The following is a 19,313-nucleotide window of genomic DNA, read 5'->3' on the forward strand; positions in this document are numbered from 1 at the left end:
GAAGGTATATGTATGCAGTGTTTAGAAGTGCTATCTAATTGCTTATACAATTTCATTCATACTTCTGTCCCCTTGATTGTACGAAGTCATTCAATGTTTGTTTTACTGGCAACATTATCATCTTTCTTAAGATAAAAATAGATAAAAAACAATAACATATCAAATCAACTTGAATTAAGGATTATCTGTATGGGCAAATATCTCAAAATTAAGCGCACGTACATTTACATTTTAACTGACAGTAGGTAAATGTACAAATGTGCCATATAAGTCCGATGTCCATTTTGGTAATTTTCAACAAATCAAGCAATAATCTCATCACATTTATTGCCTTAATTTTCTTAGTATATCAAAATGCTTTGAAAGATCAGAATTATTATAATAACTAAACGCTACATAATTGTAAAATAATTATCTAAACTTAAAATTGACTTTAAATGCTTAAAAGTGTTTCCCTTGAAGATCAGCTCTTCTCCCAAGGCTATATTATAATAAGATTGCAATCGTGGCATAACAAACTATTATTAATTGGGCATACTGGTTAACATGAGAAACGCCGTCATGTCATATACACATACAATGTACCGTACATTGTCAGCTAAATGCGTAATGTGTACATTGTGTATATGATCCACATCGGTCATTACTGAAAACTATTTATTTCTTCACCAAACTACAAAAGACAAGCCTATTGAGAAGTTTCCGTCCTCTGAAACCAGAAACCTTATACTTGTTTACGTTCAGATGTCTTCACATTTTAAGGTCCGCATACACAAATACAGAATAGTAAATATATTGCAATTAATATGGTACATTTAGCATTGAGCTTTGTAAATATATTCTTTATTACATTGAAATAACATCGGGCTCTAATTCAGGTATCTAAAGTTAATTAATCTGTCAATTTTCTCAATAATATATCTGTGAATAAGTGTAAAATGTAGATGAATTTCCATCATTTTGATCTCGTGACAAAATGAATTAAGGACCTATTTTCCCACAAGAGCTTGGGTTTCATGTGGTATACAAGACTGTGCGCATCCCGGTGAAAAGTCTTTTGTTTCACAGAACGTGGCGTTACAGTAGATGTTAAGACCTTCTCTGTTAGTAGAATACTCAAAATCTTGGAACACGAATCTCGTCTCGTGGGTAGACTGGGAGATAATGTGCGTGTTACTGTCTACTTCGCATCTGAAATACAATTATGATATTTTGCCCGTGTCTGGGACAAAACAAAACTGATTGTTGAGCGATTACAGATACTTAATTTTCTAATTATTCCATCATTTCTTTTGTCTTGCTTCATAAAATAGCGTGTTTTAACAACAGTTCTGTATTACATGTAAAGTTACCTAATATTTGATATAATTATCTTGACTTATTATTTTAGGATCGTATTCCTACACAGTAAGCATAAATCATTTGTGTTTGAGTAGATATTTTAGTCGATCATAAAACACACGTATATTTTATTCAAAATGAAATACTTGACATTTTTTACCCATCCCTAATAATGTTGTATGTCATATTTGTGGTAGTTTCTTTTGGTTTAGTATAGCACGTATGCAGCCTCATTTTAATGTTCCAGTCGGTTGCCGTTGTGAAAACCTTGACATAGACATCATCTCCCACACTAGTTTGTATTGGATTTCCTGGAAGTTGATTCATATATTCTGGATCTTTAAAGAATGTCATGTTTATGCTATAATGGCCTGATATAGCAGAATGATGTGTTTCGACATTGTGATGCACGTGCGATGACGTTGCCTCGTTACGACTGATGTCACATTCAACGCCGTATGTCCATTTGTGTTGTCGAATGATGAATGGATGTATAGAGTCGTAGATTGCATAAAATAATTCATTTTCATATATTATTGTGTCACCTGATATCTGTCATAAATAAAATGTAAAGGAAAGTCATATTAACGTGTATCTGAAAGTGCAATCAAACTGTAAAACATACACTGACAAATAATTGATAAGATAAACATCTTAATTTTTTTGCAATATGTATGCAAAGAGTAAATATCATTAATGGAATGTATTGACCAAATGTCGGAGCATTTCCCAGTCAATATCACTCATTTGGTTACGCTTGTTGCATACGTCGCGTCTTCTTTTCATATAGGTAGCACATAGAAATCGTGCATTGTTATGCCGCGTTAAACGTTCGCTTTTGCAACAACCTAACTGGATAATTCATTTCTTTCTCACTGATGTTGTATTGCAAACATTTTAAATTATACATGTATGAAACGAAACAAATTCATTAATAAAAGTACCTAACGTTCTGACGTCACATCTGTGTTCACGGGCAATAAAATGCACGTAAGCAGGGCGGATGCAAACAAATAAAAGTAATCAAGCATCCGTCTTTAGTGCCAATATATTTCATCAAACTCCTACGAAGTGATCCCCATTGCCGCTACGCTCTCATTGATCACTGCCAACACATTTTTTTATTTAAAATTCAGCTAAGCTGACTTTTTTATTTATCTATTTTTTTTTTTTTCATTATTTTTCCCAATTTTTTATAAAATTTACCTTTATTATTAATTCTGGCATTTTTTTCCCACTAGAATTATAGTTTCTCTTTCTATAATAAAGAAAACAATAAAGGGGAACTCGTTTCTTCCGCCATGTTTACCGATCATCACGTGATGAACAATGGTAACGTGAATGTTGTTGGCAGTGATCAATGAGAGAGTAGCGGTTAGGAGTTTGATATTTCATATCAAATAGATAAAACAGATAAAACTCGCTGTTCTGCTTCCAATGCGCTTAGCGGTCTATTCACGTATTTTAATGGATACACATGCGAAACAGCGGATGATAAAATAAAAATATTTTATTTATTTTAGAAATTACATTTTACTGACATGTTTTTTAAAAGAGGAGATTGTTATATTGACGATATGGATATGTATTTTTTTGCTAACATGACGTACACACTTACACGCCTGGTAAGGATAACACCTTAAAACCACTCTAAACTTAATATTACAGTTTTCTCTTTTATAACCACCATTTGTACCACAAATAAGGTAAAGATCATTTGAGTTTGATGGTCAAATTCTGAATTGAACGAATTGCACATGTTTCCGGTACTTCAAATATAGTCTTATAATAACCGTCACAGCCAGATTTATTCTGATAAAAATGCCTCTTTCTATTTCATATAGTTATCTTAAATTGGAAAATATAAAACCTTGATCTATTTCTTGAAACATTACCTATATATTCCTTTAAAGTAGTTTCTTAAACCAAGTTTATACATGTATAATTCTCAAAAATATCATCAACCGAGGTGATCTGAATGGCTTATCCACCTTTGTAAATGCATTGGTTCAAAGGTCAAAGTAAAATTATATATAGCTTCATATGTCCATCGAAATAAATACATTTTAGTATATATTTGTCTGATTAATATTTAGTCTGGTTATCATATGTATGCACCAAATGCTACCGAATTGTTACTTTATAGTCATGTGATTTGATATATATTTCTGTAACACAATTCTTAGTCCTAAAGAGATATGGTAAATCAAGTAATACTGCGTATGTTAAAGTGGTCAAAACGTCAATAAACTATAAACATATTTAGCACATTAGAATGTTTTCTGCAAGCGAGATACTAGTAATTCTGTACAAAGTATATTACAAACCCGTTCGGCAGTAAGACAGTCTTTGAACCCTTGAAGAAATATCAACTGAGTTCCCATCAGCTTCCCTCGACATGAGTTGTCGCCAAAATAAATTTGATCGGCCTTTATTTCTGGATACAGCTGTGTTAGTGTTGGCATGTCCAGAGTTACATTCCACCCTGAACTCGTACATCCGGGATAAATGGCATCTTCTAGTCGAACTACATAATGAAAATTTAATTTAGTTTAAATTTTTGTACGAATACTCGTTACGAAGGATTTATCTCTGTTAACATTGTTAGCTTTTGTAAATGGACAATCTGACTAAAGTACATCTCCAATTAACGCTATGCACATTGAATCTGAACACGTGCTACTGATAGCCTCGTTCTCATGACCCTTCCGCTAGCAAATCAGAGCCTTACTTACAACATTTAGTACGTGAAAGTAGAAGTTTAAAAAATCTTTATTTAGTCTGGGGTTTTCATGTTTATTAGGACGGCCACATCATGACTGCGCTGTCGTGTTTTGAGATCATATGTCACGGTACGGACTTGGTCACGTAAGAGGAGAATATGTGTCAGGCAGCCATTTAGCTCAGTCGGCAGAGCACTCGCTCTATAAGCGAGTGTTATTAGGTTTGAGCTCCGGACTAAATGCACATTTTTTTGTCACCCTGTGACATTCTACGCTATTTTGATGGTTCAGCCAAATGCTTGTTGAAACGAGTCGTCTGACTTGTTCAAATAAAAATAGATTTGCGAAAATAAAAATAGCATTATCGCAAATCCAAAATATACAGAAGATGAATGTGAATGGGTCATTCTGAGATCTTCATTTAGAAGGTCAAGTACTTTAGTCAGATTGGTAAATGGAATACATGCACATTTCATTAGGTTTTAATTGCATAATTTCATTTTGTATTGCCTCTTTATCAATGCGTAGGTGTAAGTAGTCTAAATATATTAGTGCTTTATGTTTTTAAATTCAGACACAAAATGAACAAAAAATGCGCGTACCTACGCATATAACATAGTGCGAATGTATTTCAGCATTTCTAGTCAGCAAATTCTTTTAAACTCATTTCTCGATGACACTTTTTGATACTAAAAACGTAAGAAAAAAAGTACTTTAATCATATTATGATCAAGGAATGTATTCATGACAAGCCTTCTTAAACAATTAAACCATCAACATTGTCATAAATGTGTGATTTTCAAAAGTAATATTTAAAAATATGAATATACACAGACCGAATATACTGCTTGTTTGTGCTGATGTAGTAGTGCTATGTTTATTGCAGGGAAAATTATTGCATTCCTCTACCTCGATTTCACAGTTTTTGCCTGTCCAGAAAGGAGGGCATGTGCAGTTATAACCATCCTCAAAATTATAACAAGTTGCATTATGTTTGCAGGGTGAAATATTGCATTCATTGACATCAACGGTACAGTTTTGTCCTTTCCATTCTGCAGGGCACTGACACGTATAATTTCCTTCTGTGTTGATGCATGAGCCCTTGTTATGGCATGGATGAAACGTCTCACATTCGTTCACATCAACGGAGCAGTTTTGACCTTTCCATTCTACAGGACACTGACATATATAGCTGCCTACCGTATTGACGCATGAGCCTTTATTCTGGCACGGATGAAACGTATCACATTCATTGACATCAACGGTGCAGTTATTCCCCTGCCATCCTACTGAACAACTGCACGTGTACCCTCCCATGGTGTTTTTACATTTAGCATTATGACTGCACGGATGTAGCGTATTGCACTCATTGATATCAGTTGAACAGGTTTGACCTTTCCATCCATCTGCACAATGACACAAATATAATCCCTGTGTGTTACTACACGATCCATTATTTTGACATGGATGAAACTTACTACACTCATTAACATCTACAGAACAGTTTTGGCCTGTCCATCCTACGGCGCAATGACAAGCGTATCCACCTTCAGTATTACTACATTTACCATTATTTTTGCATGGTTGAAGCGTATTACACTCATTGATATCAACATAACAGTTCTGTCCCATCCAACCTGCGGCACACTGACAAGTGTATCCTCCGTCTACATTATTGCATTTACCATAAAGACCGCAAGGCTGAATCACGTCACATTCATTGATATCAATACTGCAATTCTTTCCCACCCACCCTACGGAACAATGACATTTGTAGCTGCCAAGCCTATTGATACATGTCCCGTTATGCAAACAAGGTTGATGTCTACACTCATTCAAATCAACGCTGCAGTTCCTCCCCGTCCAGCCAGTGTCACATGTACATATATAATCTCCAGTATTGCTAATACAGGCTCCGTGGACACAAGGATTGGACAGTTTACATTCATCTATATGATGGTGACATCGGCTTTTAGGATCCCAACCCTTGAGGCAATCGCAACGAAATCTCTGGGGTGGGTTTAAATTAACACATGTTCCATTGTTTGGACATGTAATTTTTAGACACTCATCAGCATCATGTTCACAATATGTACCGTCATACCCTGGGTAACATCTACATTTATAACTTCCATCAGTATTAATGCATGTTCCATGATAACATGGATTACTTTTACACTCATCTATATCATTTTCACAGTTTTTTCCCGTCCACCCAGCGCTGCAGTTACACCTGTAACTGCCGAAGGTGTTCGAACAGTTGGTACTGTGTGGACTGCATATCTGAAAATACATCAAATTGCTGCTACAAAATAAACTCAGCAACTCCACAGTTTCTTTTATGTTGTTATCGCTGTTAAATGTTGATTTATTTAAATGAGAATTGGATTAACTATCTAATAATCATTTTATGTTATAATAACAATTGGACGTAATTTCAATGAACCGTGACAGTTACTATAAGATTATCCTACATTAAAGCAACTTGGTGTGTCGGAAGTAGTGCCATTTGCAGGATTAAACAACTTTGCGATCAACCTTTTTCTCGCCAAGTGTTAGGAGTTGCATTCATAAGGACATGAGATACTTTTCTGCAAGGTTATCAGATTCTTTTCCAAAATAGTCTCGAGTACTACAGAAGAGGTATTGCGCGACGTTAGGGTTGCAATATTAATTAGCGAAATTTATTATTTGTTATTCAAAGCTAATAATACTTATGTAGCATATTCATTTTGACATTAGAATTATATCTATCATGTTTGTTTAGATGATTAAAGTTATGGATAATTAATATGTTCTTTTAAATGCCACAACATCTATTAATGACGTGTAATTAGTGACCTCACACTCCTGAAACGAAATTCACATGCGTGTTTGAAAATCGTGCACTACGTAAGGGAGCTGCAATGGGAACATATAGCAACATAATTCCAAATGTTTGAAATGTAATGCAAATAGCTAGGTTTATATTGATAATGTGGCTTTCAATTTCAGGTAACCTAATACGGCTCAATGAAACATAAAGTGGATGAAGCTGTTTATTATCGGATGTATTCAAATTGGTATATAGTTTCAATAAGATAATTAGAGTACGACAGATTTTATTACAAATGTTCATATCACAAAGTTTGAGCTTAAATTTATGTATAATTCAGAAGCGTTAAAGCTGTATCACAACACTTATTCTAACTTTGTTCAATGTTTTGATGTAGACTGTAGACCCGGGAATGACTAAATAGTGTGTCACTCACATACGGGTAGCTTAAGCATCCGACAGTTAGCTGTTACTGTAAAAATAACTATTGTTAGATCAAAATACATTTGAATTTGAAACGATGGACAAAGGTATTGTTTATTACTAATAAACAAGTATGGAACACCCCAGCGTTTTTATTTGAATTGACCGTGTTCCAATTTCAGTAAAACACGAGGAAACCTAAACTAAAAACAAGAACATTATATTTCACTTGTTTATTTAATTTTATTTATGCGTGTTCCGTAATAAATTTTGAACGTTGAATCTTCTTACAAAGTTAAACATAAAAAGTTCAATTTGCTCTACTTTTCTGAAGCGCTAGTAAGTGTTCATGCAGACATATGTCGCCTATCGTCCGTTATTTTCTAAAGAAATCTTCAAAATTACCACTTATTAAATACTTTGAAACTTCAAGATATTGTTACTTTTGCTGTTATTTTTAACAAGTTTACATATGGAATCAATACCGTTCCGACTGCTAAGACAATAGAAATGAAGACTTGTTCTCGGTGCTACCGAAGGATCTACTTTCCAGATTTTATTAACATTTTTTATTAAATCACAACTGGAAATGGGATATTGGTAGGTAGCATTTTGTAATGTACCTGTATCGAGTGGTTAAAGGGAGAATATTTTACATAGCAAAATCTTCAGAAATATTCTTTGGAAGCACAACAGATGTAATTTTGACATTTAATATATATAACGTTATCTAAAGAATCTTTGTCATAACAGTACAGTTCATGACACTAGAATCAGAAGAGGTCTATCAAACTGTAAAAAATATGAGGTACAAAATTAATTAGAGCACATTTGAAATACACGGTGTCATTAGATATATGACGGGTCTTCTGATACGTATTTTAACTTGTTTAACCGAATTTCATATGATTATTCGCCGGAACTTTTCTCCCGGTTCCAAAAATTGACATGCTCAGGGATGTATATCGTATTTCGAAATGACACATTCCGCAGAAACAATACCATATTGAGGGGCTAAAAATACGACGTTTCACTTTCAAAACGTGTACCGGTATTTCATAAAGAAATAAGGTTTTACAATACATCATGTTTATAGTAAGGTTTATTCTATAATTTCAGCCAATCCAGTCAAAATCAGCATCAAAAGTATGTAAACGACTTTGAAGATGAAATATGCGAATTATTTATAATATTTTCTAGGATATGTTTCTCTATTTTGCTCAAACATTGACATCTTATTCTTGTGGTATTTTCGAACATGACATATTTAGTTGTAAACGAAATAAAGACACTTTGTGAATAAAAGAAATTGTAATTTTAATATCTATCAGAAGATCCTTTGGAAACATAGAACACGTCAAACAAAAACAACATATTATTGCAGACTTAGTTTGATCGAGTTTTGTCACGAGGCATGTTGAAATGTGGAATACCCCTCACGCCCTCTGACAGTTGTTTAAGACAAATACATTCTGAATGGACTACATGAACACAGAGGACGCTACTAATTAAGTTTCAAAATCTAAAAACTTAAAATATAAACCTGGAAATGTTATCTGAAATATAGCAATACTCTTTGTTCAAAAACGAGTCTGGCGTTTTAGCATGTATATTCTCTTTTTCACAGAGTAGTCCTAAGCTTTTTAGAATAAACTGAAGGTTTAGCTAGCTTACGATAAACTTATGTATTTTCATGGAATATACCCCTATATTCTAAATCTATTATAATAATTGCTTTAGTGTTTAAAACCCCTTGTCCTGAGGAAACAAACAAAACTGTAATATTTTATAATTTGTACTGAATGATTAAAACAAATCTGATTAACATCCATATACAAGAAAATCGTTTCGTCTTGATTTTACGGGTCACTGACTATACTGAATATGAAAAGAAATCCTTACTGATAACGTATGATTGATTTTTAAAGCTGATTGCCTAACTACAAATAAATGCAAAAACAAAATATCATAAAGAGAAAAGTTACCGATAAAGAACACTCATCAACGTCTTTATCACATCTGGCACCAGAATACCCTTCACCACATCTGCAAGCGAAAGATCCATAATGATTGAGACAGGTGCTTTCATGTTGGCAGAGTTTCACTGGAATCTTGCATTCATTTAAATCAGTGCATTGTCTACCATGAAATCCTCTATTACATCTGCAGTGAAATGATCCTGGGCTGTTTGTGCAAGTTGAGGCGTTTGTACAATAACCTAGGTTACATTCATCTATATCGACCTCACACGTTGGTCCTGTCCAGCCTGTCCGGCATTGACATATAAACGAACCTATTGTGTTTTTACACGTACCACCGTTCTTGCAAGATGACTGACCGCTACACTCGTTTATATCTGTACAAGAATGTTTACCATACCCTGATAAAACATCAATTGAGAGAAGTTTCAGTGCAAATTAGTAAATTATCGTCTAACAACATATGAAATATCGAAGTCTACATAACAAACTGAAATGTCGTAAACAAAAGCACATATTCCCTGTGTTAAATAAGTTCTATTCTTTTACAGTTCATACTATAGCTCTTAAAAAGAGCTGCCCCTAAAGCATAAGTCTTAAACCACAGGCAATTGTTTACCCTTTTAAAGTAGTTGCAAAAGCACATGCAAAATATTGACGTTATTTTCAATTATCTGTTTTCTTAAGGCGATAAAACAGCAAAACTAGTCATCTATATAGCATAAAAAGAACCAATTTCATTTTTGATGGAAACTGGTAGCTAGTTACTAAAATCATTCCAAGCAGTCTTGTAAACTTTTATATTCACCATGTTTACACGCAAGTTTCCCGTCTTTGTTGCACATTTTATTTGAAGTAGAGTGGCATCGATGTTTACACTGATCTCCAGACCAGCCATGAGCACACCACAGCATCATATCCAACACTAACCTAAAAACGTATAAGTGATTATAGAATTTAGATAATTCAAAATCTACCAGTGTTACATGTAAACGGCATATTTCATCGCATACTCACATGTTTATGTAGCTTAAATTAAAATCGCGTTAAGTTGATCTGCTTTAAAGATTCCTGTAGATGATTAACACTGATGTTCCAGTTTTAACAAGTTTTGTCAAAAACATCAAAATGAAACTGACTTTTATGTATTTGTTTCATAGTATTTTTTTCTTTGGCATGCGTGTGTTTTCTGTTTTACATTCTTATTGTCATATGTAAGCTCTCGCTATGTAAAGTTTTTAAGCATATATTTTCTAAAGCTAGAAGTCTACTCGTTTAAGTTTAACATATTCATGAACCAATTAGAAATGTAGAATTGCTAATATATCTTATTACGAATGACGTCATTATATTACTCACATTATTCTAATTCTTTTAAACAATAGACAGTAAAACCCGAGTATGCAAATGTATATGTTTATATTCTTTAACAATGAAAGTGAACGTAGCAGCACATTCTAGTTCGTGTGTTTTGTTGAAATAAGATAACATATGTTTTAGAATAAGAAGAAGCAGTTTACAAATAAAAATGTAAGTGAAGGCAAAAAAAGTGAAACATTCATTTTATAATAATACAAAAAATAACACGAAGGTAGAATCAGCCATATGACTGATATATGACTGTCAAGTAACAGAAAAAAAACGCCAATATTTTCCTGATCTAAAGCTTGATATTAAGGTATTAGATAAAGTTTAACGTGCACTAAAGAAAACGAATATTTAGAGATCACTTGATTAGGAGACGTCTTTGTCAGTTCCCATTTGACAATGTGTTAATGAAGAAAAAAAGTTGTTTAAGAGATAAGTTGTGTTAAAAGACCACGTTTTTTTCTTTCCTTGAGTGGTGTCTCAATGCAAGTCATACTGTATACATATGTATTTTATATTGATTGTCAATTGTCCTGCATGAACTTACCCCTATTTGAGCGGTGCCAGTTTAAAATGCAATACGTTGTATACCCCTCTAACCGTTCCAAAACCGAAACATGAACATGTATTCTCAAAAGACATTATTTGCATTCCCGATTGAATAAATACTTTCTTTCAGTAATAATGTTTACAAGAAAATGGGTTTTATCAATAAAAACAGAAACTTGCTTGGTCAATCCTTGCAATAGATCTCTTCAGATAATGCAAGGGTTTAGCGGGGTTTGTATTATAAATGGTTAAGAGACCGCTTACGCCCAAAGTTAAAAAGAAACTTCTGTTTAGGCATCCCCTGAACTAGATTTCCTCTCTCTGGAGATAATACGAACGTGGAGTAGGGTATTATACTAAAAGCTGTTATTAACCGGCTGGGGCTGAAGAACCACTAACGGCCCTAGACAGGCAAAGACAAATTATGTATCATGGAATTTAGCAAATTACAAGTGTTCGAGATTAATTTTGTTGACTTACCAACGTCTGTTTCGTCATCGTTGAAAGGTTGGTATCTGGTTTCGGCTTAAGCCAACATGGTGGCTGTCAACAACAGACATCCAGTTATTTTTGCGGCTTAGATTAAGCAAACAATTTACCGACGATCCAAACACCTTCTAACTACTTAATACACAAAGCAACCTCATAAATGTTTGCAACGTTAATTTCTGATCCAGGCAATATTCTTGTTAAGATAGGAAAAATGACGAAACTCCTGTCCTTCAAAAAACTGGAGAAGGTGTTAATCAATTACGGTAATAAAGGCACTTTATATTAGGCGATCGTTGCATAAACTGATATATGTTGGAAATGCACATAAACCTAGTATACTAAACATTCAGTACTATCACTGAGACTAGCAAAGGATGGGTATCGTTTTAATTAATTAACGAAGAAAACAACAATAGCGCGCTTTTCATTTCCCCTTACAATGTTATCAACTGAATTTTCAGGAAACTGAAGCCGGGTGTATACATTCGGGAGAATACATACGCCTGATGCTGATCATTGGATTGTATTGTCATTCGGTAGTTGGTTGTTTCATTATATCCCACTCCAGCTGTGTATGATTGTAACGTTTGATTGTCCTCATGCCATTTCGTCCTTCCATTATATTTCACTTCAACATTTATACCCTGAAATATGATGTGTTAATTTATTAATAGATTTTACATAAATACATGTTTGAAACATATTATGAATATGACTAAATCAATAACATTTATGAACAAAATAACTTTGAAAATTAAAACGGTAAGGTTAGAATGTCATAAACAACAACAATCATAATTGTGAGTTTCATAAATATTATTAGTGAAAAAAACTGTCGTTTAATTGTGTTCTGTAAAAACAACATAAATGAAATACATTTCGCCATGTTTCAGATGACAAATTTTACACTGTATTTTATTTGACAAGACGCCCTCTTTTACCAAATTCTCAATTACATATTCTATTAAGGTTTGAGAGCTATTTCATTATTGTTTAAACTGTATATGTTCCACACACAGCAAATATGTGGGGAAAAAAACTCACAATGTTCAATATTATATGCAATATTAGTGTTTAAATGCTACACTATTTTGTTGTTGACTGGATATGAGCCTTCACATTCATATTCAATTTATATATTTCAGTATTTTGAGCTTGAAATAATGTCAGGATGTTTGGGGCTTACGTGATGATGGATGCTATGGATCAGCTATAGCTATATCGAATTCATTTAAAATGCGTTTAATTTGATAGCAATAAAGAAAATATTATTTATAATATAAAATTATGTTTAAAATTCGCATGTGAATATACTTATTATTCATGATTGTCATAAGTATATGTGTCAGCGTATTACTAATTTTGTATTCACTGGATTCTGAGTGTATTACGTCCGTCGTTTCTAAGTTTGAAAATTAACCGATGTTAAGGAGGTAGGTTACCTTAATATTTGTATGTGCGCATGCCCAACCTGAAGCCAACGTCACGATTTACGACGACGTTTACGTCATTATTTTGTTACTGTTTATCATTTCATGTTGTTGTTGTAAGATGCCTTTTAAGGGCCTTGACTTTGCCAATAAACTTTAAACTTTAAGACAAACTAAATGTGTTTGTATATCCATTCTTCATGTACCTGTCTCCGATCTGATGGTTAATGGTTTATTAATGCAGAAATAATTAATAAATTGCCACAGAAACGCTTCAAAACATTGTTGCCTTAAAATGACGTCATGACGTCATGACGTAACGTGTCAGTTTCCGCGCAAAATTAATAGCTTTTATTTTGAAAGTACGTATTTTTGTGCATTTGTTTTATTTGAACTATTTTCAAACTGCCATTATTTGCTGAAATATTTTTATGATGTTATTGGGAAAAAAGGTGGGTGAAAGGTTACCTATTACGGCCATTTTCAAATAAAAATTGGGCAGTTTGATTTGTAATACCTATTTTTCAGTTTCCGTTGATAATTCGTTACTTATATACTAAATCTAAGCTCTAAAATTGCTCAAATTTCAGTAGAAAATTGTGGTTTCTTAAATTTTATTGATGTTACCATGGAAACGAATCCCGTGAACTATATATCTAAATATAAAATGCAAAAGCGTTGACACTGTTCTATTTAAGGAACACATTTTCTACTTTTTATTTGCATTTCAACAATATCTATGAGAATCATCGCAGCATGCAGAACGATTTTTCCATAACAAATGTCATATGAGGGGTACTGCTGTAAGTATTTTAAGCTGTGAAATTTATTTAAATAAATGCAAATAACACGGAAAAATTACTTACCTTAAAAAGCAATAATAAGATGTTTTAAAGCTAAACTAACAAGAAAGATACTTTTGTTTAATATGTTTATAAGAAATTACGATAAAAATCAATATATAAGTTATTTTAAACATCTCTGCTGCCATGGTTACGATATTTCGTTATATATATTTTTATCCATGCACAAAGAAATGTCAGAAACTTTTTAACATCGTAGCATGTCAATGCGATGAACGAAAGGGAGCTGAACAATGTTAGCCGATCTTCTTAAAACATTTTAGGAAAGCTGGACGACAAATGATGTTTGAAAATCGATAATATTCAGATAATTGGCTCTTATATAAGAACAGTCTGTTCACAAAAATGGTGGTTATCGTGCGATTGTTGAATACTTGAGCTTGTCGCTATGTTAAAAACTGAGGTGATATGTGAAGTTATGTGCAAATTTATATGATAAAGCTATGACCCGTAACCCTCTATACTAGTATATCTATCTTCCGCGCCTATTACTTTCCTGGTCACATCTCTCTCTCACACACACACACACACACACACACACACACACACACACACACACACACATTATCTCCCTCTCTCTCCACTTCTAGCACTCTAGAGGGTTTAGAGGTTTAAGAAATCGGCAAGTGCAGACAATCTATCTTTCACCAAAACAGTTTCATATTTGAATTTATTTTATGCTAACTGATAAAATACTGGATTCTATCAGTGAGATATAATCCATATCACTCACTGTTATCACTCACTGTTTTGCCGGTCTACTTGTACATTGTATATGAATTTTTAATAAATTAGATTATTTGCTTAAAACATTGTGGTCGCACTGTGTTCTATATAGTATATTTCTCGATTCAAATTATTTTACTTAAGCAGAATTTCATAACGTTATGCAGCAAGAAATAAAGTAAAATGGAACTTCATGTCGTGTGCGCCTTTCTAACGTCACAACACGTCTGACGCCATGTTCGTTTACGCTCATTTGTTTCCCGCGTTGAGATTAAAATTGTTGCAAAATGCATAATCTCAACGTAATTAAGCATAAAATAAAAAGGAAATTGGTTTGTTTTTCATGAATATGGAATATAACTTACCTTGAAGTGAGATAATTATATCAATACCCAACCTGGTAATCAGTCTTTCAATTTCAACATACATTTCGGTGTGAAAATAATTATTCATTACTAAAATGGCTCCGCGCTACAAAATGGCTCCGCGCTCGTGAAAATATTTGAAATTTTCTCACTTCTCAGTGAGATATATTCCATATTCACTAAAACAAACAAATATCCTCTATAACCTACACTGATGAAGGACATTCTGATTTGCTGGCACCAACCTATCCAGAAGAGATGATAATTGTATCACCACGAAACAAAAATGCGTGAATGCTATTACAGCTTAAAACGTAAAAACGACTACAAGCTCAGTATGTCGATCATTAGATCAGCTCCTTTCAATTACTTCAAGTAACATAATATAACTCGACAGTATATCGTGTTGTTTTAGTGTTTGAATTATGCATTATAAGCCGTACATGTAAACAGTGTTCTGTCAGCCATCCATAATGGTGATATTGTAATATTTCAGGGTAGGCCTCTTGTGACCTACTTTGCTCAGTGGGACTGAGAAATTGGAATTGTTCGCTATAATTACGATATAGCCCGCACGCAATAATATGCAAAAATTGTTGACAACGAAGTAAATGTCATTTATCATATGTATGAAACCTTATGCTCTGTTCTTTTCAACAATCTAGACGGACACGAGTTTTCAAATTAGGGTCCACTAACCTTTTCAACAGATAGCAATATTTTAGTATTGGAAGTTTATAATAGCTGCCTTAAAACGTATTAATATTTCAGCATATGTATTATTCTCATTCTTTATATATGATCATATACCATTTGATATGTACTTGCACCGTTCTGTCAGTAGTAATGAATGATTATTTTCACACCGAAATGTATGTTGAAATTTAAAGACTTATTACCAGGTTGGGTATTGATCTGGGCTCGTATTCATAAAGAATCTTAGAATCAACTCTAAGATATTTCTTATCTTAATTTTTTAGACTTAGCTAAGAGAACTTAAGTTCTTATTCATAAAGCGACTTAGAAAAATCTTAGCGAAAAAAATATAAGAAAATGTTTTTCTTAGCTTCATTTCTATGTCTATATTTAATATGAAATTAGGTGCTATCTATGACGCGGAAAGCCCGTCACAAGTTAAATTAAGCTTATTAATAATAAAGTCTATACAGTAAAGATGCAATTCATGAAAAACTGTTAACTGCGGTCATTGGCGTCCATTTCATTTTTACTTTTCTAAGATAATTCTTAAAAGTTAAGATAAGTGGCTACCTGTCTTAAATTTTAAGAGAAAAATCATCTACTTAAGATAATTTCTAAGCCAGATTTCGTTCTTAGAACAATTCTTAGGCAAAAATGTTTCTAAGACACATTTTAAGTCAAAAATGAGAAAAACTTAGAAAATGATGACTTCTAAGATATACTTCTATCTAAGATTCTTTATGAATACGGGCCCTGTTCTCATTGTTATATAAATTTGTACTGTATCTGTGTGTTTTTGTATCTGTCACAATAATAAATGGTAAATAATGAAATCTGTACCTTGGAATAAAACAAACATCAAATTAAAAATACTATACCGGCCATGAGTTTAGCCCTATGAAATATGTTGCTGACTGTCCTTGCCCAGCCGATGATCGGTCTATCAAATGTCCATTGCAGAGTGCCAGGTTCGTGGTAGAAAGTGTTGATGACATGATAATGCAACTAAATAGATGAGAAAGGATTTGTCATCTTTAAAAAAGCAAATTATGATGAAGAAATACGTTGGATAAAAGAGACGGAGCTGAATTAAAGTGTTAATAAGTTAAACATAAATGCTTCACTATAATTGTTAAATATTCAGATTCTTTGAACAATTATACAGTTTCCTTCCTATGAAACCTTTATATGGATTTTCATGAAAGTTTGCTCATTTGTAGACCTCAGAAATAACTGACAAAAGTGAAGGTATGTATGTGTGTATTTATTATATGTATGTATGTATGTATGTATGTATGTATGTATGTAATACAATTACACTGTACCGATATCGAATACAAATTATTTTTAATGTGTATACATTCAAAGAAAAAATGTTTCATTATTCTTTTCAAACTGACTATCTAAATCCAGAACATAAAATGTCTTTAAAAATATATAAATGTATTGGTCATAAGACGGAAAATAAAATTCCCTTTTAGCTAAAATTGCACTGAACACAAAAAAAAATCTGATTTCTCGGACTACAAAATTCGACAAAATATAGTATTACGCTTGGTGTAAATCTTAAGGTAATATCGCTTCTTAATCCTTCAAATTATGTCAAGATTGGTGATTTATACCGACAAAACTTTTTTCTGACAGAAATCTTGAATAATAATAATCAACAATGCCCTTATAAGTAATGTGGAGAAATGAAAATATTCAAACAGTCTTTCGTCGTTGAAATCGTAAACAAAATAAGTCAAAATTTATTAGTAAAAAGTGAAGGAAAAATACTTTTATTTCATATTTAATTTGATCTTTGAATCTAAAGAGATTAGTGAAAAGTACCTATGATCTTTAAAGTTAAAAATAGATAGATAATGTTTTGCTTAATATAATAAACACATGCCTACCCATTCATTTAAAGTTGATAAAGCTGGTGTTAGTAAGAGAAAAGTGAAAGCAAATTGTAGCAAATACAGAAAAGAGTATACTGAATAATAATGATGACTGTAGACTTTCGGTAAAGAAAAGGGAACGTGCCATAACTCAGTATAATCGTTTTGCCGTAATATACGTAGATTTTGTGCAAGAAAACAAGAGGGTGATCATGCCATAATACATAATGCTAGCGGGACGTGCCAAAAGTTATGGAGTGATGTGTGGATAAGCTAAACGCAAACGAGTAGGCGCAATAACGGACAAACGGCGAAAATAGAAATGAAGATTAGCCATTTTTACTTCCATGTAAATATTCATACAATGACTAATAAGAATTTTACAAACACAATCATTGATATTCGTAATTCATGCTATAAAAGTTGTCGTTGTCATGAAATTGTATTTCTATTTCAGATCCATTTGCTTTCAGCCATATTTCAGCTTTATTGGCATTCTTTAAACGAAAGACAATATTAGATGATTTTCAAGCCTGATTTTTGTGAGAATAGCTCCATCATCCTTCTTGATGAAGTGAAAGTGATTTCCTCCATCTCCGCCTGACGCGTTGTTGTCTGTAAAATAGTCTAAGTCAACTGACTTGTCGACAACTATATGAGGCATTTTATCTTTGTGGTGTTAAGCTGGATGGTTTTGATGTCCAAATGATTTCAACAGTTAAAAAGTAACTGTATAAATAGTTCATTGATGAAATGACATTGTGCTTCCTCCTTCAATGTCAAAATTTCTAGATTAAACAGATTGTCGGACTTGCTTTCACATCGTCCTTCGACTTCAGTCTTGATAACTGTAAACGTAAACGTGACAAGAAGCTTGAAGAGTTTTAAAGTGATCGCCCTGTTAAGTGCTTTTAACGAAAATCACCTAGAACACTTAAGATCATCATATCTGTTTAAAACACGCATTGTCTTATTGATGTAGATAGCTGAATATGGGTTATGATTTGAGTGCACTTTCCGGAGATTTTAATTGCTGAAGATGTTATCAACTTCAGTTGCGTCCATTTTAGGATTTAAAACTTATAAAATAACTTTGTAACAATTGCTTTTAGTATGAAATATTTCTTGACATCTTTTGATATTTAACCCTTAGCCCGTTTAATTTCTAAAATGGACAGGTCCATTATTCACTTTGGCCAATACCATTTATTATTCGAAGGGGTATTCACTGAAAATTTACTGACTGAATAGCGAACCATGCAGACAATGATTAGCCTGCACGGATGGTCTGAACCATTTGCCGCAAACAGGCTGAAGATTAAAATACAAATGCAAATAATTGCGGGTAATCGTGTACGCAGCGGCTGCCTTTGTTTAAAAGTGTACGGACAATTTAGATGCAAAGCACATGTACATTTTTCAGTAAAATAAAATTCGCTCAGATTAGTCATATATTCTGTTTGCCACAATCCTGTTTGTCAGTAAGATATCTTTGTTGTTGGACTTTTGCATATTTGTCACACATCTTTGCTATTTTACCTTTGCGGAAAATGTATGTCACTCTAGTAAATGACAGCAACGTTGAAAATATGAATTTTATGGAAAAAAACTGTAAGGAAAAAAAATAGACACAGATGGTAATCCCGTCGAAAAAGCT

The 19,313-nt window shown here is 33.0% G+C and overlaps 1 protein-coding gene across 1 annotated transcript; it reads right to left on the minus strand.

Moving 5' to 3' along the window:
• LOC128547734 (neurogenic locus notch homolog protein 1-like) lies at positions 1-18,320 on the minus strand. Its single transcript, XM_053520859.1, has 9 exons — positions 18,190-18,320; positions 16,652-16,778; positions 12,192-12,334; positions 10,090-10,211; positions 9,288-9,682; positions 4,901-6,347; positions 3,669-3,868; positions 1,502-1,893; positions 1-1,191 (listed from the first exon to the last, which is right to left on the minus strand). Exons 1-9 carry the CDS (start codon positions 18,318-18,320, stop codon positions 990-992), a joined length of 3,159 nt encoding a protein of 1,052 aa, XP_053376834.1. The 3' UTR covers positions 1-989.
• Between the last annotated feature and the right edge of the window lie 993 nt (positions 18,321-19,313).

Source organism: Mercenaria mercenaria, chromosome 13 (genome assembly GCF_021730395.1).
Source record: "Mercenaria mercenaria strain notata chromosome 13, MADL_Memer_1, whole genome shotgun sequence".
In the NCBI taxonomy this organism is placed as follows: domain Eukaryota; kingdom Metazoa; phylum Mollusca; class Bivalvia; order Venerida; family Veneridae; genus Mercenaria; species Mercenaria mercenaria.

Coding starts and splice junctions, on each gene's coding strand:
- LOC128547734 (XM_053520859.1), bottom strand. CDS start 18,320: ATGCCTCATATAGTTGTCGACAAGTCAGTTGACTTAGACTATTTTACA. Junction 10,212..12,191: donor TCCAATGATCAGCATCAGGC/GTATGTATTCTC, acceptor ATACGTTTTTAG/GTTAGTGTTGGATATGATGC. Junction 6,348..9,287: donor TTGATGAGTGTTCTTTATCG/GTAACTTTTCTC, acceptor ATGTATTTTCAG/ATATGCAGTCCACACAGTAC.